Raw genomic sequence first — 21,625 nt, 5'->3', positions numbered from 1 at the left:
CCCCCATCACTCCATCCATCCCTCCCTCCCCATCCCCCATCACTCCATCCATCCCTCTCTCCCCATCCCCCATCACTCCATCCCTCCCTCCCCATCCCCCATCACTCCATCCCTCCCTCCCCATCCCCCATCACTCCATCCCTCCCTCCCCATCCCCATCACTCCATCCCTCCCTCCCCATCCCCATCACTCCATCCATCCCTCCCCATCCCCCATCACTCCATCCCTCCCTCCCCATCCCCCATCACTCCATTCGTCCATCCCTCCCCATCCCCCATCACTCCATCCATCCCTCTCTCCCCATCCCCCATCACTTCGTCCGTCCATCCCTCCCCATCCCCCATCACTCCATCCATTCATCCCTCCCCATCCCCCATCACTCCATTCGTCCATCCCTCCCCATCCCGCATCACTCCATCCATCCCTCTCCATCCCCCATCACTCCATCCATCCCTCCTATCCACCATCCACACATTGGTGGGAACCTCAGGTAATCAATTACAGCAAATTGGAGAAATTTCTCTTATAGCCCTAGATGCTGCCTGACAGTTCTTAGCTTTTGGATTGATGACAGCGAGGGACCTGTTTATGCATTCTAAAAGGGCTCACGTAGTAATCTCAGGATATTAAGTCATACACAGAGGTGGGCAACGAATGGCTTTTTAATGGGGCCAAGACGGCCTAAGATAATTTGTCTCTGCAGCATTCAAACTTCCCCGTTCACTGACATTCCAGTCCGTTGGTCCGTTTTTATGGAATGTTCGGTGTAGGGAACTTCAGTTCATAGAGTCATTGCTGTTCTTGGAGTGGGGCAGCCCCTGGGGAGAGGTGCAGCTGGTACAATAATCGGAGGCCATGTTGTGCAAGGCCTGGATGCCAAAGTGAAGGTTTTAATCTGATTTTATCATGGTCAGCCTTTAGACCAGTAGGCTCAGCTCCTCCTGGAACTATCAGTCATGTCGGTGATGGAGCCTCACCTGGCCCTCCCCGTCATAAACAGGGTGCTGCCTCGCAGCCTGTAGTTTGAGCGCCTTCTAGGTGAGTCATGCTGGTTGAAGTTTGAAAATATCTATTTTCGGCCTTGGCAACCCAGTTGCAGTTTTGCTCAGGGGAAGTACATTCTGTGTCAGCTTTGGGGGCAAGAGGTAAAGCTTTGAGTCTTGTCGGGAAGCAGCTCAGGCTTCTTGTCGGAAGCCTAAGGATGTGATGTGGATCATGGACCACACCAGGGGAAGAGACATTTTTTTGAACTGTGTCTTACAGGATGCATAGGAGTTGGAGAGAAGCAAGGCGAAAAGCCATGTGGTTCTGAGATTGAAGGCTGGAGGCCACACTGGCTGTGGTGTCACCTCTGTGGGGTGTCTTGAGGCCCAAGCTTCCCGTGTGGTCTCAGGAGCATGCTTTCCCATGTAGGTGTGTAACAGAACCAGACGGGGCTGCTCCTGGGAATGGGCGTAGAGGAGCTGACTGTCCGCCAAGCTCCTGTATCCCGCACAGGTGGATGGACCCTTCTCACAGCAGTGTGAGCCCTCTACCTACTGTCCCACAAAGTGAGGTCACGTTCTTCCAGAACACACTCTGAAACACAGACGTGAGTGGGAGGACTTGAGCGAGTGGAAAGTGAGGTAGAGCAAGTCCAGGGAGGAAGTGCCCTGGACGTAGGTTTCTGGAGTGTGGTCAGGAGCCAGGGCCTGCAATAGAGAAGGAGAAAACCTCCCTCCAGAGAAAGGGCGGGGACATTTCAACTGATCCCAGAAAGCTAGGTGGAGGCAGACCTCTGCAAATTTGGTAGTAGCAACAGTCAGAAATTCAGAGGCCCTGAGGCAGGTGCCATGGAGGACCAGGCAGACGCTACCTTGACTGGAGTCTGGCCCAGAGTGAAATGAAATGGGACTGACTTGTCCACAGTAGCACCGGTTTAGGGGCTAGGAATTCCGCAGTGAGAGAGCCTCACGGCAGGGAGAACAGCTAACACTAAAGTAGCCCATTCATCCCACCACGCACACGTGTGTGGAGGCCAGGGGTCAATATTGCGCGCCTTTCTCAGTCACTTCCCACCTTAACTTTGAGGCAGCATTTTTCACAGAACCTGGGTTTCATTGATTCTGTTGGGCTGGCCAGCCTCTGAGCTCCAGGGATCTGATCGTCGACACTTGTCCTGCGCTGGAACTGCGGGTGTGTGTACCACCGTACCCAGCTTCTTCTGTGAGTGCTAGGATACCCTCACACTTGCCTGGCAGGCCAATTGAGCCGTCTTCCCAGCCCCAACACTTGTGGCTTTCAAAATGACAATCTCACTTTTTCAGATATTAAGTGCGCTTATTTAAAAAGAAGCTTTCATATCACCACCTTAAGAGGAAAACTGGGTCCGCTGCCATGGAAATAAAACAAAGGTGTTCTGTTGTGGCCGAGCCCTTTGCCCTAATGAAGCCTTGGTCTGGGTCCTGCCCCAGGGAAGGTCCCCTGGGAGGGCCATGCGCAGCCTCAGTGCAAGGTGACACTTCCGCCCTCCTGCCAGGCTCCCCGTGGGGGATGGTCTTGTGGTAAGGACATCTGGGCAGACCAAGCCTCACCGGGTCACGAGGACTTCTTGCTTGAGGTGGGGTGGTGAAGGACCAGAGTGACCTGTTGTATGTGTCACTGAGTAGTGGACAGGCAGAGCCTGGTCACCATGCTTGCGGTCTCTCCCACCTTGGAGCCCACTTCTCCTTACTCATTGTGAACCCCGGGTTTTTAGCTGTGGCGTCCTCTCTTGATGAAACCACCACAGACATCGTGTGGGAAGAGTGGAGACTAGCTGCTGGAAGCCACTTGCCTACTCCTTCCCACGTGGCCCCAGAGTAGGACCTGGGTTTTTGAGACTGTTTAGTCTGCACCAGGTTTCTTGCTCTCGGCATTGGGCAGTTTGGAACAGGTGAGCCTTGCTGGGCTGTCCTGGGTATGGCCGGCTTGACGCCATCCCTCGCCTCTACCCAGTAATGCCAGGATACCTTCCTTCCAAGTTACAACATCCCAAGTTGTCTCCAGATGTTGCCAAGTGTCCCTGTCCAGATGGTCCTGGGTGAGAGCCAACAGTCCCTCCCTCCCACAGCCTTTTGCCACCGTGGTGGGGAGACACCTGCCTTTTGTGGCACTAGGACACAGACTGGTACCTGTGGTCCATGCCACAGGCCACCCGTGCCCTCAGATACACATCCCGAGACTGGGATGTGCCTGCAGGTAGCCACAGACCTGAGGATCCTCGACTGTCGGCCTGCACCGACTCTCTTAGGGTGGAACTGAGAGGAAATGAAATAGTCTTCATTCTACATTTTTACCAAAGCCGAAGTGAGTAGAGGTGACTAAGAGGATGTATTTCCAGAAGAGAGCACCGAGAGCCATTTCCTCCCACAGGGCTTGTTCCTCAGGCCGGGATGCACAGAAGCTAGGAGGCCTGCCTTGGGGAGTTCCAGCAAGGGAATGTGTGTGCGTGTGTGCGTGTCTGCACGTGGTTCAGAATCACTAGCAGGGGACTTTGAACATTCTAAATACAAAGAGTGATAAAGGATCCTAGGTGATCAACACTATACCTGCTGCAGTCCGTAGTATAGCCCGTGTTATGAAAGACGTAAAAGGAGTCAATTAAAGAGGAAGACACACCGTGCAGCTCAGGGTGTGCTGGGTTGGAGTCCTGAGGCCTGAGTGACCCCTAGGACTCGTGCCTCTAGACAAGGACACTTCTGCCTCCCATCCCCACCCTCAAGGTCTCTAATTTCTTCCCCTGACACAATGACCTGGCAAGAAGTGTCCCCCTCCCTGGGCAGCTGGGTCTGTGCCTTTGAGCCCACCTCTTCTGTTGTTGAATGAGCCTGCCCCTTCTATTATTGTACCTTTTCCCCCCTGAAACAGTGTTTCCCTGTGTAAAAGACCTGGCTGTCCTGGAACTCACTCTGTAGACCAGGCTGGCCTTGAACTCACAGAGATCCACCTGCCTCTGCCTCCAGAGTGCGGGATTAAAGGCCTGTGCCTCCACCCCCTATTTGTTATTGTAATTCTTAATTCTGAATCCTTAGCCATCTGAATGGCCAGGGCAGTCCTTCTCAGGGTGTGTGACCCCTGGGCATGGGCTCTGAGGGCCTGCTCCTCCTGGGCTCCCTGATAGTCACTAACTTCTGCTTACCATTTGTGTCTCTGACTGGCTCTCTCTCTCTCTCTCTCTCTCTGTCTCTGTGCTGTGGTTACACAGGCCCCTCTGTCCTCTGAGGCAGGTGCATTTCCTTCTGCCACCCCCATCTTACACATGGGCTCCTGGAGACTCAGGGAGGGTGCTGTGGTTCAGATGAAGTTTGTCCCCTGAGGATTCTAGTGCTGGCTGGGATTGAGTCCCAGGGGTAACATTGTGAAAGGCAGGAGAAGCTTAAGAGGCAGAGCAGAGTAGGTCCTGTGGGCCTTGCTTTCTCTAGGATTATGCTGGCCTTGGAGTGTGTAGCTTCCCCTAGAAAGGGCGAGCCTAGCTGCCCCAGCCTCAGAATTAGCATGAACCTTCCCTAGACAGCACCTTATGCAGGAGCACCCAGACATCTGACTTGCCTCAGGGTTGTGGCTCTAGCCCTAAGGGTCCCATGCAGAACCGAGCCTACCTGCCCTCATTCTACCAGGGCTCCTGGACCTGACAAGGACCCATCGCAGTTCAAGGCAGGAAGCAGGGCCAATGTTTACTGCTTCTGTTCTGTATTTTGGGGCGTCTCCTTTTTGCTGGCCACTCCCCTGCTGCCCTCCCAGGAGGCCTCAGCAGGGTTGTCCCCGAGAGAACCTTTGCTCTGTGGCTCTTGTGACCTCTGCCCCATTATGAAAGCACTTGTGTGGGTTCTGCATTCCACAGGCTGGTCTCACGGGATTGATGCCCACCCCCACCCCTAGCAGGCGGGGCCATTCTTCATCTAGCCGGCATTGGCTTACACACAGAGGCAATCATAATGGGTCAGGAAGTTGTAGGTGCAGGGGATACCTGTTTGGAGTTGGGCTGGTTGCTGCGAGTGTCCTGTAGTGACTGCAGCTCTGGTGTTGCTGGCAGAGCTGCATTTGGTGTCCTTGCCGAACACTAGGCATCCAGATAGGTTGGTGCTGCGGTTACCCAAGCTTGACAGATGAGGCTGCAGTTTCTGAGCTGAGTTAGGGGCAGAGCTGCATGCTCCCGGTGGAGGCCCCAGCACACCCTGGCCACATAGATGCTTTGGCTCTGTGAAGACTGTGTGACGTGGGAAGGTGTGCAAAAACTGCGTAGTCCGTTGTCATTCACTGGTGGGACCCAGGACCCTGGCACTACTTCTCCCGCTCCGTGAGCTGGCAGGTGGTACCAGCTTGTTGTGCCTACTGCCCCGTGGTCACCTCCTGTCTCTGGTGACAACCCTGCCTCTCAGGGACTCAGTGCTATGAAACCTTCAGTAAACTATGTAGTCAGTGATAGCGGCAGAAGCTGCACAGGACCAGACTAGACCCCCTGAATGCAGGAATCTCTGTGAGGAGGTTTCTGCATGTGGTGGCAAAAAGACGGCTGGTAGAACTGGAAACAACCTAGGTGCCCCTCAACGGAGGAATGGATAGAGACAATGTGGTACATTTACACAATGGAGTACTACTCAGCGGTAAAAAAAAAAAAAAAACAATGACATCTTGAAATTTGCAGGCAAATGGATGGAACTAGAAAAAAATCATCCTGAGTGAGGTAGCCTGGACCCAGAAAGACAAATGTAGTCTGTACTCACTCATAAGTGGATACCAGACATAAAGCAAAGGATAACCATCCTACAACCCACAACCCCAGAGAAGCTAGAACCCTCATCCAGGAATAGACGGAAGCAGATGCAGAGATCCACAGCTAACCACTGGGCCAAGCTCCTGGAGTACAATTGAAAAGAGGGAGGAGCTTTGAAAAAAAAAAGACATGCTTGTGGCCAACGGGTATATAAAATTCCCGGCCTCACTAGTCATCATGGAAAAGCATATTAACCATAATAAAATAAGTATGATAAAGTAAAAAAAATATGTTGTCGGTTGTGACAGGAGCCTGCTACAATCTTGATACGGCTCTTGTCCTGCGTGCCCTGTCTGAAGGGTTCCAAGTCCTTGTCTTGAGTCCTTGGTGGCTATGCCTGCGAATAGCACTGGCTGGTTCCTTTCTGGGCCCAGCACTATTCTTGGCTAACCTATGAAATGGTGACTAGCCAGCTGGTCAGCCAAACCAAATCCTCCTGTAGAAAAGGGACTCCCTTGTTCCTCCCTAGAGAGCTTAAGCCCAGCCCTGACTTCACATTTCCTGCACAGTGGCCAGGGCTCCAGCCCTGGGGACTCTGAGCCTGAGTCCGGGATCCCTAACCTCTGGGAGAGTCCACCTAGGAGCGGGGTGAGGCATTCTTGCTCTTGAGTCACCCCAGTGCCATCTGAGTGATGCCTTGGGCCTGGGCAAGCACCTTTGAGTAAGGGCATGGAGTGGGGGTGGCTATGGGAAGAGCTGCCACCTCCACCCCTGCAGGCATTCAAGAACCAGGGTTACTGCCTCTGACTCAGGCCTCATTCCAAGGCTGCCAGGACCAGGGAAAGCTGGATTCCTAACCCAAGCTTGCTGCAAGGTGGTGGGTGGAACTGGCATGGAGGAACAAGGCTGGTCCTAGGAAGCCTAGTGGGTGTAGGCGCCCTCCTCAATGGCCGCATTGTTTGGCGATGCTTGGAGGTGGGGAGGTTCTGCAGCTGATGACTGGGCTGGGTTTATGTTGACTCTTGCTTTTTCTTTTTTTTTTTTTTTGACTTCCTCCTTCAGGCTTAGGTTGACTAACTATGAGCTTCTGTCTTCTGCACTGTGTTGGAGAGTCTGAAGACCCCCAACCCTTGACCTAGGGTCTAGCTACAGTTACTAGCCCTGCTTCTTCAGGGAGAAATGGGCCCAGAGAGGAAAAGGTAGCTTGTTCGTGGCTGGCCGGAGGGTTCGGCTGTCCCATGTCTTAGAGTAATGTCAGCTTGAGTTTATTCCCGATTCTTCAGTCACTTACCCTGCAAACCTTGGTATTCTTGTCTATACAGCATGGTTAAGAATGACTACTTGTGGCTTTGAATGTTTAATAAAATGCTTAGCACAGCCCCAGGGCATTGTTTCTGCCCTAATTTCTGGATGTCTTAAAGTCATCCAGCTAACACTTGTTAATCGTACGCAGCTAGCCCTCGGTGCCTACGGGTTCTGCATTGTCTGTACTGAACACAGAGAGAGACAGCGTTCCTAGTCAGTGTTGCCTGAATGGTACAAGGGAAGAGCCATTTACCCGGCATTTCCATTGAATTAGGTGCTGTCACTCTCCAGAGTCTTTAAAGCATGTGGGAGGATGTGTGGGTTCTGTGTAGACGCGACACCATTCAGTAAGGGACGTGAGCATAGGTAGATAGATTTCTACCCTTTGGGTTCTGGCCAGATTCCCACAGACTGTTGGACAGTTGTACAAGGCCCAGGCCCTGCAAGTGGGTAACACCACCCAGCTTTCACCAACAAAGCTGCTTGTTCTGCGATACAGTGACTCTAATCACACGGAGACCTACACTGTTGATGCTGCAAAGGGTCGTTTTCCAGGTAGGGAAATAGAGGCTCCTGCAGAGAAAGGGTTAAGGTAGCTTGTGGAATGCCAGTGGCCTCAAGAGTTTCACACTTGGTCTTGGTCAGCTGAGTTTTTTATGTCTTGCCAGTATATGGTAATGGCCTCAGGAAAGGCCAGGGGTGGAGTATTGAAGCCCAGAGACCTGCAGGTCAGCAGGGTGGTGGTTTACCTCTGGACTGTGTGTGACTCAGTTGTCTCTGGGTTTAGTTAGGGCTGTGGCAGTACCTGGCGGGGCTGTCCGGGTGCTGTAAAAGTTAATGCCTAAGCCCTGGGGTGGCCAGGCCACTCTTATCTGACCTGGGACATCCTGACCTCTTATCTCTGAGTGAGCAGCCTGCTCAATCCCTGTGTAGAATGGGAGGGCCCAAGGGTTAGAGCCAAGAGGCCAAGGGACCCATCTCTCACTGACCCAGGGTCTGTGACTCAAGCTTCCTGTGGCTTCCTCCTTGAGGCAGAGGAGGGGGATTGATGCTCACTAGATCTCTTACAGACCCCATCTCGCCCCCATCCTGGTTCTGGCTCTGCCGCTTACCGTATGCGTGACCTGACTTTGAGATTCAGGTCCCCATATCTAAAATGGGAATAAAATATCACCTAATTCTGATCATAGCAGGTGGCATATGTACTGGGTCCCTGCCCCGATGCCAGCCTCTGCCAGGGAATCTTCTGAAGAGTGATTGTCCATGAAGAGCCTTGCTTAGGGGATGGCGTCAGAGAGAAGCACTCCATCTGTGCTCGGTGTCATGGAAGGGGAAACTGAGGTTCCCGAGTTAGCCAGTCTGAAAGCTGGGATGGAGTGATGTTGTATGTGGGTGCCCACACACTCGGCACTCGCTGTTAGCTGGCCAGCTGCTGGGGGTCAGCATCGAGCAGGGAAGGGGGTGTGGTGGAGGTGTGAGAACTTGCATTTCTGGGTCCCTCAGGCCTGAACAGTTCCTGCTGCTTCGCATACACAGCTCAGGGCAGAGAGAGAGAGTGCTGTCTGGGAAGGCAGGGTGTCTTCTAGAGTGACCCCTGGGTGTTAGGGTGTTCTGCCAGTGGTTACATTGTCCAGGAATGTACAAGGCAATGAGGCAGGGGTGGCCTCTCACCGCCCTTGCCCTGTTCTGTCATTGTTGCTGAAATGGCGCCTGGTGCAGGGCCAAAGTCCCATGGATCTCCATTCCATTCACAAATGGCCAGAGCAGTGGAGCCCAGAAGCCCCAGAGCCTGGCCCCAGACAGCTGCTTAGCCTAACCAAGGGCAGCGTGGGCCACGGTGGTTTCCAGTTTCCTTGGCCTTCAGCCACACAAGGAAGCGGGTGACTCCAGGCTGCTGTTATATCCCCCATCAGGTGCCTTCAAGTAGTGGTCGCCAAGGAAACAAGGATCTCCTAGGTACTGAGGAAGGAGACCAGCTGTGTTGCCCTCCAGCAAGGGGGGCACGGACAGCAAAGCCTTCCTGGCTAGAATTACCACCTGCATCCATGTGTGGAGGCCCATCTTTGCTTGCTCTTGTTTTACTTTCTTGGCATATGTGTGAGTGTGTGTTTGTATTTTTCTGTGCACATGCTTATGAAGGCCAGAGGTCAACTTCGGTCCTCTTCCTTTACCCCGCCCCCAACTCACACACCTTATTTTTTCAGACAGTGTCTCACTCTCTCCCAAACATGGAGCTCACTGATTGTTCTAGACTGACTTAGACAGCAAGCTCCACGGATCCTTCTGTCTCCATCTCCCAGTTTTTTATGTGGATTCTGGGGATCTGAACTTGTGACTTCATGTTTGTACCACATACACCTTACTAACTGAGCCATGTCTCCATACCTCCTTGTTTTTTTCAAGAGTCTATTTGAGGAAGAGAGATCACCTCTTTTTTCTTTTCTTTTCTTTCTTTGGAGCCTGTCCTGGAACTAGCCCTAGCTCTTGTAGACCAGGCTGGCCTCGAACTCACAGAGATCTGTCCACCTCTGCCGCCTGAGTGCTGGGATTAAAGGCCTGTTCCACCACTGCCCGGCTGAGAACCAACCTCTTAACACAATTTTAAGCATAGAATACATTGTAAATTGTTGCTACAGTGTGGCCAACGGGCTCCAGAGCCGGTCAGCTTGAGTAACTGGAGTTCTGTGTCCATTTATCAGTGGCCCCCTGTCTGCAGCTGGGCAGCTGGCTCTGCTCTGGGATCTGTGTTTTTAGTCCTGGGCCCCTGGCATCAATGAGTCGGCAGTGTCTTCCTGCTGCTGGTTTCTCTCCCTCACGCTTGTCTTCCGCCATAGTGCAGACTTTTCCTCTCTTCTTAGAAGCCAGCAGTTCTGGTGTGTGAACCACTCACTCCACATGTGTCACGCATCTGTCGTGCACACAGAGCTTGCTTTCACACCTTGCCTTTTCTGGATGGTGCTTCAGGGAGCACGGAAGTATTCACCGCTCTTTGGGACCCTGGTTTCAATCCTTTTAGATAAATGCCCAGATGTTGTATAGCTTCTTGAGAAACCCCAAGATGGCCTTCAACTCAAATTTCCTGCCTCTCCCTGCCTCTTGAATTCTGGTTGCCTTACAACTCCATGCTGTGTTCTATAGCAGCCACACCACTGTGTCCTCTCTGGAAGTGGACCAGGGCTCCCTTTGTGTCCCCTCAACAGCACCTGATAGCACTGTCTCTGCTAACAGCAGTGTGACAGACAGACTTTGCTGGTGTTTAGGACATGTTTGCTTATACACTTGTCTTCAGAGATGTGTCCCTTCCTGTCCTGGCCAGTCTTGGTTAGGCTGTTGGAGTTTCCTTTGCTTCTGGCTTCTAGGAACTCATTGTGTCATCTGGAGATGAGCCTGTTAGGAAGTGGTGTGGTTGCAGGTGTGTCCCTGGGCTGTAGGCCACCTTCTACCCTGTGTCCTCTGTTCCACAGAAGTGTCCGCATCAGACAGGCCCATCTGGTCTTTCGTGGTCACGGCACCTATGTGTCTGATGTCAAGTCTGTGAAGTCACTGTCAAGACTAGTGGCATGAAGCTTCTCTTGTTGCCTTCTCTCAGGCCCTGCACAGTTTCTGCTTATATCCAACTTTTCATGCACTCTCTATTACTGTTTGTGTAAAGTAAGAGTCTGGTTTCTTTCTCTCCCTGTGGGTGTCCAGTTTTCCAACCCCATTTGTTGAGAAGACCATACTCAGGGTTGACAGCCCAACTGACTGTCTCTGGACCATATATATGAGGGATTGTTTCTGGGCTGTTTGTTTTGTGCCATTACCAGATTGTATCAATTTGTGCAGCATTGTATTATGTTTTAAAAGTGTAAGGCTTCTAGATTCTTAACCTTCTAGCTGAGATGAAGTTCAGAAAATGTGAGACTTCTAGTTGTGGTCTCCTTTTTTTAAGGTTGTTTTGACTGCTGAGGGCTCCTTAAAATCCCTGTGAACCTGATGCTCAGTTTTTCCATTTGTATAAAAGATTTTTTTAGGACTTGGTAGAATTCCCTAGCCTTTGACAACAGCGGGTGGTGAGCCTATAGGCGGCAGCGGGTGCTGAGCCTGTAGACAGCAGCTGGTGGTGAGCCTGTAGGCAGCAGTGGATAGCCACATACACAGACACACACAGACACACACACACACACAGACACACACACATTGGTGTTTTCAAGACAGAGTTTCTCTGTATAACAGTCCTAACGGTCTTGAAACTAGCTCTTGTAGACCAGGCTGGCTTCGAACTTATAGAGATCCACCTGCCTCTGCCTTCCGAGTGCTGGGATTAAAGGTGTGTGCCACCACTGCCCGGCTGAGAACCAACCTCTTAAAATTTTAACTGTACAACTGCTGTCACATTTTAACAAGGTCAGGTTACAATCAGTGAACCTGAATGTCTTTCCATGTCTGTTGTGTCAACTTTGCTTTCTTTCACAAACATTGTGTGGTTTTCACATGATTTTTATACCCTGCAACTTTGACTTTTCAGCTATGAGGTTTTCTGTGCTAAGGCAGTGTTCCCCTCTGGCTAGGGTCATCACCTGTGACCTCCAGCACAGGGTCATCTGAGGTCATCTGAGGTCCTCCAGCCCAGGGTCACTCAGGGTCGATATCTGTCACGAAGCCATGCTCTGGACCATGCATGTTGAATGTCTCTCAGAGCTGTGTGGTCTGAGCAGAATTGTTGATGCATCATTGACTCAGCCATATGTCTTTTTCTCCCCATTCTGTTACAGCTTAGTACATTGGTAGATTACTGTTGGGCCATCCTTGCATTCACAGAGTGAATTCTGCTTGGCTGAGGTCTAACCCACTTGCAATTGACTGATGATTTGCTGTATCTTGATTATTTTTGCATCAATATTCACCAAAGACATTGGTCTGTAGAAGTCTGTTTGTATATAACCTACAGTCTTTAGATAATTCACAAACCCTAATACCATGCAAGTGCTGGGTAAATGGTTGTTACGCTGTATTGTTTAGGGAAAATGTTTAAGAAAAATAACCATTACAGACATGTTTGTTCCTCATATTTTCAACCTAAAGATTGGTCGATTCCATGACTGCCAGGCAGTAGATTAGAGAGCAAACTTTGTCACTGTTGGGTTTTGTTTTTCCTTCTTAAACCCCATGTAGCTGTGTAAAAGCCCCAGGTGTTGATAATCCACGCCCACTCCAGCCCTGTGCTGCTGAAAAGTCCAGGGTAATCCCTGAATTCCTAAAGGCCAAGACTCAAGTCAGAGCTGAGGCGGCTAACTGCACTCTGAGCTTCCCAGAACCAAGGCAAAATACAGATAAAGGGGAAGCATAGGAGTCCTGAACTTTTTACTACAGAGGAGGAAGAAAGCCAGACTCTCAGAGTGCACCGCTTTCCCAGGGATGACCTTAGCAGGATAAGTGTTGCGTAAGGGATGTTGGAGAAGGCACAGGGCCCTCCTAGGCCTGGCCACTTCTCACAGTGGCTTGTGATAACCCCGAGGGTGTGCTAATGGCTTGCTGTTCTGGGAAGTCCTATGTTTATGGGCTGCCATGGTCCCTGAGGGACATTTGCTGATTGCTTTTACTCAAGGTACTGCAGAAGTGTCGCAGCAGTGTGGTGTTCCTGCTGAACCTTTCAGCCAGGGATTGCTTCGTGTTCCTGGGTAACGTGGGAGGCAGAGCTCAGTGCCGTGTGACAGGTGAGGAAACAGAGACTTTGGGGAGGTTCCCAATATCACAGTCCCTTATGTGGAATGCCAGAAGCGACTGTTACCTTTTCTTTTTTGATGATCCCTGGCAGAGAAGGGGGTGTCTGGCTCTGGTACTGTGTACAGTGTGGCAGAACTGGGCCTGTTGGTTTCCAGGCAGCACCCCTTCAATCCTTGCCATAGATCTAGAAGCCAATAATTGCCTGTGTTACAGGCAGACGGGCAAGTGGCTTGAGAGGTGAGGAAACCCTACAGAAGCTTCTGGGGTGTAGCAGAGATTGCCCTGTTTTGCCTTTTTCTGAGTAAGAAGAGGATGGTGTTGTGGTTTTGTTTCCTGTTACTGCTGTTAAAACACCCTGACGAAAGCAACTTAGAGGAGAAAGGGTTTATTCCAGCTCATGATTCCAGGTTACACTTCATCGTTGTAGGGAAGTTAACGCAGCAGGAACTTGAAGCAGCTGCTGGCCAGGAGCAGAGAGAGAAGGAACACATGCATGCTTGTGTTCAGCTCGCTCTCTCTATTCTTTTGCAAGGCAGGGACCAACCCATGGGGGATGGTGGTGCTCGCAGTAGTTAATGCAGACAAGACAAACCACAAGACATGTCCACAGGCCACCTGATCCAGAAGTCTCTCACTGAGGCCCTCTTCCCATGTGATTTCCAATGTGATTGTATCGAGCGACAACTTGACGTGTATCACATATAGCTTTCATGGAGTCACAACAAACACAGCTGGGCTTGGTGGTGCGTGCCTTTAATCCCAGCATTTGGGAGGCAGAGGCAGGTGAATCTTTATGAGTGCAAAGCCAGTCTGGTCTACAGAGTGAGTTCCAGGTCAGTCAGAGGTATATATAGGTGAGACCATGTCTGAAAACAAACAGAATAAAACAGATCCCAAGCCCCATAGAGGATCACAATAGCAGGGGGGGTCAACTTGGTGTTGCTGAGAGGGGAGAGTGTGCCAGCCACCTGACCATCTCACCTACTGCCCCTGCATAGTGACAAGGATGTGTATCTTTCCCACCATTGCTCTCTGGTTGATTTTCCCAGTGATTGACAGAGTCCCTGGGTCTCTTGTGGAGATTACAGGCAGGGTGCTGTGTGACGCTGAAAAGTCCGCCTGCATTTTTCTGCTGCCTAGGAGTTTGGGTGGGTGGATGGGGGGGAATGAGTGGGTGGATGGGTGAATGGGTGTTGACTGAGTTTTCTGTCCTGCCTGGTTCCTGCAATTGTTAAGTCCCAAAGAAATCACACAGAGGTCTACATTAACTATAAACTTGATTGGCCCATTAGCTCAGGCTTCTTATTAACTCTTATAACTTATATTAGACCATTATTCTTGCCTATGCTAGCCACATGGCTCGGTACCTTTTTCAGTGAGGCAGTCACATCTTGCTTCTTCTGTGACAGGCTCACAACTGCAGAAAAAACTTCCTTCTTCCCAGAATACTCCTGTTCTCATTGACCCACCTCTACTTCCTGTCTGGTTGTCCCACCTATACTTCCTGCCTGGCTACTGACCAGTCAGAGTTTATTTAAAATATAATTGACAGAATACAGACCATTGTCCCACACCAAATGGGTAGGTGATTGAGTGAGTGCATGAGTGTGGGTGGATGGGTGAATGGGTGGGTGAGTGGGTGGGCAGGTGGCTGGGTGGGTAGGTGGGTGGATGGGTGACTGGGTGGGTGGATGAGTGAGTGGTGGTGGTTTTCCTTCCCTGGTACACCAGATCTGCAGCTGAATACTTCCCTGAGGCATTGTTGTCAGATCAGAGAGAGTCTAACAAGGTCAGTTTAATGTTAATGGACCGACAAAGTGACCTAGCTGTTTCCAAGCCACGTCCTTTCTTTCTGTGGGCAGCGGTGTGCAAACAGACAAGTGACCTCTCTCTGTGGCAGCTTTCTCTATGGCTTGTGGTGGGGTTGACAGGGTCAGGACTGTCTAAAACCTGCTGCTCCTCTCCTGTTGCTCACCCAGCTCACGCCCCACTTGACTTTCCAGGACCCTTCATTGCAGTCCATTGACCTTCTGTGGGTCCCGTCCTGGCTCATCGCTCATCAGCCCAGTGGCTGGCCACAGTTGGGGGAAGAACCACAGTAGTCCCTTTTAGAGATAAGGGAATGATCCAGATAGTTGAAGGCACCCTAAGGTGATGTGGGGCTGGGTTGTGGGCCCAGCTATGGCTGTCTCCAAAGCCCTTTCTCATTCCATCCTCATCTTCACATTACCCAGAAGCCTCTAGAACAGCGGTTCTCAACCTGGGGTCACAACGCTTTAGAAGTCAAAAGATCCTTTCACAGGGGTCACCTAAGACCATCAACACCCACAGATGTTTACAGTGCAATTCATAAGAGTAGCAAAAATACAGTTATGAAGTAGGAATGAAAATAATTTTATGGCTGGGGGTCACCACAACATGAGGGACTGTATTAAAGGTCACAGCATTAAGAAGGTTGGGATCCACTGATCTAGAAGGTCAGACTGGGACCCATCGTCCTCCTGAAGTGCCTTCTCCATCTGTGTTGGAGGGCTGGTGGGGGCCCCCTGGGTCATGGATGAATGCGGCTTTCCTGTTTAGAGAGATCCAGCTTCCTTGGTAGCCCACGATCCTGACTCTGCCCCTGCTGAGTCATGCCACAGAGACTGGAGCTGGAAGGTAGCCATAGGTGTCCACGATGATGGTGTCTCCACTCAGGGAAGATGACAAAGTCTGCTCAGAGTGCTTCAGGAAGAGCAAGGATGAGAGTGAGCCAGGAAGAGATTACTGTGCACTGCCCTTCAGTCCCCTGCCCTAGCTGCTGCTGGTTTTCCTTTGGCCTGCCATCCGTTAGGTGTGCAGTTAGGTCTGTGTGCTTGACTGGCTGGGTGGATGGGAGGATGGATGGATGGATGGATGGATGGATGGATGGATGGATGGATGAGTGGATGGATGAGTGGATGGATGGATGGATGGATGGGTGAGTGGATGGATGGGTAAGTGGATGGATGGATGGGTGGATGGATGGATGAGTGGATGGATGGATGGATGGATGGATGGATGAGTGGGTGGATGGATGGATGGGTGAGTGGATGGATGGGTGAGTGGATGGATGGATGGGTGAGTGGATGGATGGATGGATGGATGGATGGGTGAGTGGGTGAGTGGATGGATGGGTGAGTGGATGGATGGATGGGTGAGTGGATGGATGGATGGGTGAGTGGATGGATGGATGGGTGAGTGGATGGATGGGTGAGTGGATGGATGGATGGATGGATGGATGAGTGGGTGGATGGATGGATGGGTGAGTGGATGGATGGATGGGTGAGTGGATGGATGGGTGAGTGGATGGATGGATGGATGGATGGATGAGTGGGTGGATGGATGGATGGGTGAGTGGATGGATGGATGGGTAGATGGATGGATGGATGGGTGAGTGGATGGATGGGTGAGTGGATGGATGGATGGGTAGATGGATGGATGGATGGGTGAGTGGATGGATGGATGGATGAGTGGGTGGATGGATGGATGGGTGAGTAGATGGATGGATGAGTGGATGGATGGATCGGTGGATGGATGGATGGATGGATGGGTGAGTGGATGGATGGATGGGAGGATTGATGGATGGATGGGTGAGTAGATGGATGGGTGAGTGGATGGATGGATGGGTAGATGGATGAATGGATGGTGGACAAATGTCCTGGGGGGTTAGAAAACCCGCTGTCCAGTCTAGGATCTGCCACCCGTCTTTACAGACTTTGTGGAACACACTTCTTTCTGGGCCTGTGGCTGTACATCTGAGCTGATCCCCTGCCCCAAGCCCTGATATTCTGATGGCCTGTTAGCTAGGGTAGAGTTCTGACAGGTGGCTTTGGCCTAGGGTTCTGTGAGGCTGTGGCCACTCTGGATTTGGTGAGGAGGTTCTCTGAGACTCTTGGCCTCAGGGCAGAGGAAGTAGGATGGTGTAGGAAGCAGGGTTGACTCCAGGTGGCTGGAGGGGCATGCTGGGCATTAGGCCTGGCCACTGAAGCTTTGGGTTTTGTGGCAACTTGGTTTTTCTTTTCTGGAAAGATAAAGCACCTGTAGCATCCTCTCTGGGTATCAGAGGCTCCTGTGGGGGTGGGAACTGGCAGATGGATACTTCCCCAGCCCACCGTGGCCCCTGACCCCTGCTCTGGTTTGTTTCCTACAGATCATGATTGAGTTCTGCCCTGGGGGAGCTGTGGATGCCATCATGCTGGGTAAGTCTTTCTTTAGCCACTAGTAATACAAGACCTGCCCTGAATCCTGTATGTACTCCTGGCCAGCTCTGACCAGTCCCTCCCTCCCCTCTAGCTCCCTGCTCCCAAAGGAGGATTAGCACTTTCTGTTCAAGATGCTGCATGTCTTTATATTGGCCGCTTACCCTTTTGACCTTCTTAACCGTAAGACTGTGCAATGCCACAGCTGGGAAGTAGTGGTACATGCCTTTAATCCCTGTACTTGGTAGGCAGAGGCAAGCGATCTCTGTGAGTTCGAGGCCAGCCTGGTCTACAGAGGGAGTTCCAGGACAGCCAGGGCTGTTATACAGAGAAACCCTGTCTCGGAAAACAAAAAACAAAAACAAAACAAAACAAAAAGAATGTATTATGCCTTCCACATGGCACTGAATGGGATACCCAAGTGTCTTAATCTGTTACTGGCGCTATCACAGAACACATGTAGCTGGATGAGTTATAAAGAACAGAAATTGCTGGGCAGTGGTGAAACACACCATTAATAACAGCACTCGGGAGGCAGAGGCAAGTGGATCTCTGTGAGTTCAAGGCCAGCCTGGTCTACAGAAGGAGTTCTAGGACAGCCAGGGCTACACAGAGAAACCCTGTCTTGAAAAACAAAGCAAGCAAGCAAACAAAAAAGAACAGATATTGATTTGGCTCATGCTTCTGAGGCTGGGAAGTCCAAAAGCAAGACACCAGAACCTCGCAAGCACCCACATTGAAGGCCGAAGGAAGAGTGTGAGAGAAACAGAAAAAAGGGCATCGTCGGGAATCCACCTCCATGAGAACAAGCTGACCTTCACAACAGGACTAGCCCATTTTTTAGAGGAGACACAGTGATCTCCCAGCAGCCCTGCGCTCGGGCTTTCCGGGGCACATTCATTAAAGTACCCATGCATTTTGTAAGGGCTCGGGAGGAGGGTTATCAGGTCTCAGTGTCCTTGGCAAAAGCTAGTTAATACCAATGCTAATAAAGTATTGTATCTTAGTTTTTTTTCCTACTGCTCCAATAAAATACCTGAGGCTGGTAAGAAGTGTTTTGGAAGCTGAAAGTTCACTATGGGTTGGGGGAGGGGAGGCTTTCTAAGGGCCTATGATGACTGGGGCCACAATGGGGAGAGAGCATGCAAAAGATAGTATGGTAAGACAGAAAGTCAGCTTAAAGGGGAAGCTTTGCTTGTTCTGTCTGTCTGTCTGTCTGTCTGTCTATTTACTTGTTTGTTTGAGACAGGGTCTCACTATATAGTCCTAGCTGGAACTCACTATGTAGACCCAGTTGGCTTTGAACTTACTCCTGCCTCTGTCTCAGGAGTGCTGGGATTAAAGCTAGCCCCTTGCTCTTTTTGTAACACCTAGGTCCTGCAAGTACTATCTGAGGCCAGATATTCCTTCTGGTGGTGGGGCTCCCTTTACCTATTTACCTTGACTTAGACCCTGCCTCATAAAGGCTCTACCACCTGCACACTCCCACACCAGAGACCAGCACATGATCCTTTGGGGGACAATCAAGCCTTACCCTAAACTGGAGTGCTTTGTGATCAGTCTCTGCATGCCCATGATCCATCTCATTAATCTTTGGTTATAAATCTGAAAATAGGACCTCTTGTTTATTTGTGTGTGTGTGTGTACATGTATGTGGATTGTGTATATGTATGGTCTGTGTGCTGACTTCTTAACTAATTCTGATGCTTCTGCTTCCACCTCCAAAGCTGGAATTACATCTGTGTGCCATCGCTCCAGCCCCTAGAGGGATACTCTTAAGTACAAACCCAATGGCATGCCTGGCTACCCAGACCCACCTATAGATTTCAGATTGAATACCCAGTTACATGCAGCCACCAACAGAAAGGACACACAATCCCGTTCTGTCAGGCCCCGCTGGTCTTCAGCCTCTGTCACCTTCCCTGACATATATCCTGACTTGATAGTCATGCTATACCGTGTCTTCAGCACAACCATTCATTTCCTTTTCTAGAATGTTCTTCCTGTTCCCCACCTCCTCAGGTCTATTAATCCTTGAACCTCAGAGGTGAGCTCTGTCTCCAGACACTCTATGGTGGGAAGAGTTCCCAGCTAACATGCAGAAGGCTCCTGGTGACTGACCTGGTGACTCTGGCCCCTACTACATTTCCTGATTCTCCCACCCACCATGGCAGCCTCCAAGCCTTGCTTCTTCTGGGTCCTTGGCCTGGGCTGCATGTGTTCCACGGTCACACACTCTTGCCTCTAGTGCTCCTATTCACTCAGATGGGATTGCTGTATATCCTGGCTGGTCTGTGCTCTGCCCACCCTGTCCTAAGCATCACCCTGCATCCACACCAAGCCCTGACCCCTGAGAAGCACCCACTCTGTGCTGTGGCTTGAACATGTGCCCCCAAACCCATGTGCTGCAAACTTAACCCTTTGATTCACCCACAAATAGAGTTTGGAGAGGGGCCTCTGGGAGGGAGTTAGGGTTGGATAAGGTTGGGAGGCAGCCCCCACGGGGGCATGAGTGGCACACTTGCTGTCTTGCCATGCGGCACAGCACGAGGACTTCATAAGTGATGTCATGTGGTTGGGACTTACAGCCTGCAAAGCCATGAGTCCCTTCTATATCATTTGCCACAGCAAGATGAACCAAGGCACCCGAGCCCTGCCGCATATACTCTGCATCTCTGCGTGCTCTTCGTGATCCCGAATTCTGAAGCTTTGGGTCTCCAAAGTGTCCTTCAGCAAGTGACCTCTGATCTTTGGTGGCCACTTCTGTGCCTTAGGGAGAACAGCGGCCTGGCGTAGGGTTAAGTGGCATCTGAGAAAGAGCCTGGTGCTGGCCCGGCGAGTGCCACTCAGTGACAAGAGTCCTTCTCTTTTCCAGAGCTAGACCGAGGCCTCACCGAGCCCCAGATTCAGGTCGTCTGCCGCCAGATGCTCGAGGCGCTCAACTTCCTGCATGGCAAGAAGATCATCCACCGTGACCTGAAAGCCGGAAATGTGCTTATGACCCTTGAGGGGGACATCAGGCTGGGTAAGAAGGGCTTCTGGATGATGGCTTGAGGGGCAAGAGATGTCTAACTGCAGGTCCTGGCCGGTGGGGTTCCTTTGCAGCAGGAAGGGCCCTAGGCCTGTATGAACTCCTCAATCCCACAGGGTCCCAACAGTTCTCCCCTGCATCCTTGGACCACAGGATATTCTAGTGGCTTTTCAACCGGGGTCACGGACCATTTGGCATCACAGAGACAAATGGGGTGAAGGTGTTGCTTGAACCTTGTGAGCCGAGGCCAGGGATGCTGGCAAGCACCGTGTGGTATATGCAGTAGCCCATGATGCCAGAGCTTGGCCCTAGCTTCCAGTTTGACAAATTCAAATGGGGAAGATCCTGCATCTAAACATTTTACCCACTGAGCCATCAGGTTCCCCTGAATATTTCTAGTACATTATTGGTCCAGTCCATGGATGCACCCATGAGTGTGATGGAAGGTAAACTAAGTATCAAAATTTATGTTTGCTTTGTTTTCCGAGACAGGGTTTCTCTGTGTAGCCCTCACAGTCCTGGAACTCGCTCTGTAGACCAGGCTGACCTCGAACTCACAGAGATCCACCTGCCCCTGCCTCCCTGAGTGCTGGGACCAAAGGTGTGCACCACCACACCCGGCTTCTTCTTGAGTTTTTAGCCAAGCACCACGTGTGCACCCTCTGCTCCTTCTGCTTCCCATTGTCATTCCCCAGAGGTGTGGCTCTGAGCGCTTATCTTTCCTGCAGCACCATTAAGTAACATGCCTGTAATTCTGCCATTTGATGGACAGCGCATGCTTATCACACAGTCCACAGGCACAGCACGGGTCAGGTGAGATAGCCTGGAAGCACCTCTGACCTCTTTATCTGGTCACGTCCACCACGTTGGTCCAAGGTGCCCATCGGAACTTGTGCATGCATCCTAGTAGCCGCCGGACTCGGGGTGCAGGTGGAGAGTAGAGGGTGGCCCCTCAGTTCTGGGCCAAGTGATAGCATCTAGCTCCACTGCCCAGTAATGTCTTATTCACGGCTCCGTTCCCTACTCTCAATCTTGTCCTTCCAGTATAGAAGTGTCAGCCTTTGTCCTTCCTTTAGGGGGTGCCTTGGGGTGTTAGGGATATGTAAGAAGCAGTACTGGGCTGGAGAGGTGGCTCAGCGGTTAAGAGCACTGACTGCTCTTCCAGAGGTACTGAGTTCAGTTCCCAGCAACCACATGGTGGCTCACAACCATCTGTAATGAGATCTGGTGCCCTCTTCTGGCGTGCCAAGACACCAGCAGGCAGAACACCATATATAATAAATACATCTTTTTTAAAAGCAGCAGCAGTACCACGGAGCCCCCATGAGAACTGTGGCGGTAATGTGAGGGTGGGTGCAGAATGGGCATAGTCTGTCAGAGGTGTGCTCTGAAGCATTTGGTAGAGGGCTCAGAGAGGGCAAGGGTCAGTCCTGGAACACACAGCTGACAAGAACAAAGCCAGGTCCACAGACTTAGAATTCTTTGGGGTCCCTCTCAGTCCCTCATATCTCTGTATAGCTCAGAGTGTCCTGGAGAATTGCTTGGCTCTTCTTTCTCCCAGGGAAGGGTGTAGGTGTAGGAAATGACATCTGTACCATGTGCCATGTGCGAGAAGAATAGGGTTGCAAA

At 51.2% G+C, this 21,625-nt stretch overlaps 1 protein-coding gene across 1 annotated transcript in view; it reads left to right on the top strand.

Moving 5' to 3' along the window:
* The window catches only part of Stk10 (serine/threonine kinase 10), a 94,424-nt gene that overhangs the window by 26,437 nt on the left and 46,362 nt on the right, over positions 1 to 21,625 (top strand). The window contains exons 3-4 of the mRNA XM_075941364.1: positions 16,917 to 16,965; positions 19,841 to 19,990. Coding sequence (XP_075797479.1) covers positions 16,917 to 16,965; positions 19,841 to 19,990 — 199 coding nt within the window. The remainder of the gene's footprint in view (positions 1 to 16,916; positions 16,966 to 19,840; positions 19,991 to 21,625) is intronic.

This window comes from Microtus pennsylvanicus, chromosome 11 (genome assembly GCF_037038515.1).
Source record: "Microtus pennsylvanicus isolate mMicPen1 chromosome 11, mMicPen1.hap1, whole genome shotgun sequence".
In the NCBI taxonomy this organism is placed as follows: Eukaryota; Metazoa; Chordata; class Mammalia; order Rodentia; family Cricetidae; genus Microtus; species Microtus pennsylvanicus.
The sequence above is the reverse complement of the archived record's forward strand: the minus strand, read 5'-3'. Positions and strand labels throughout refer to the sequence as shown.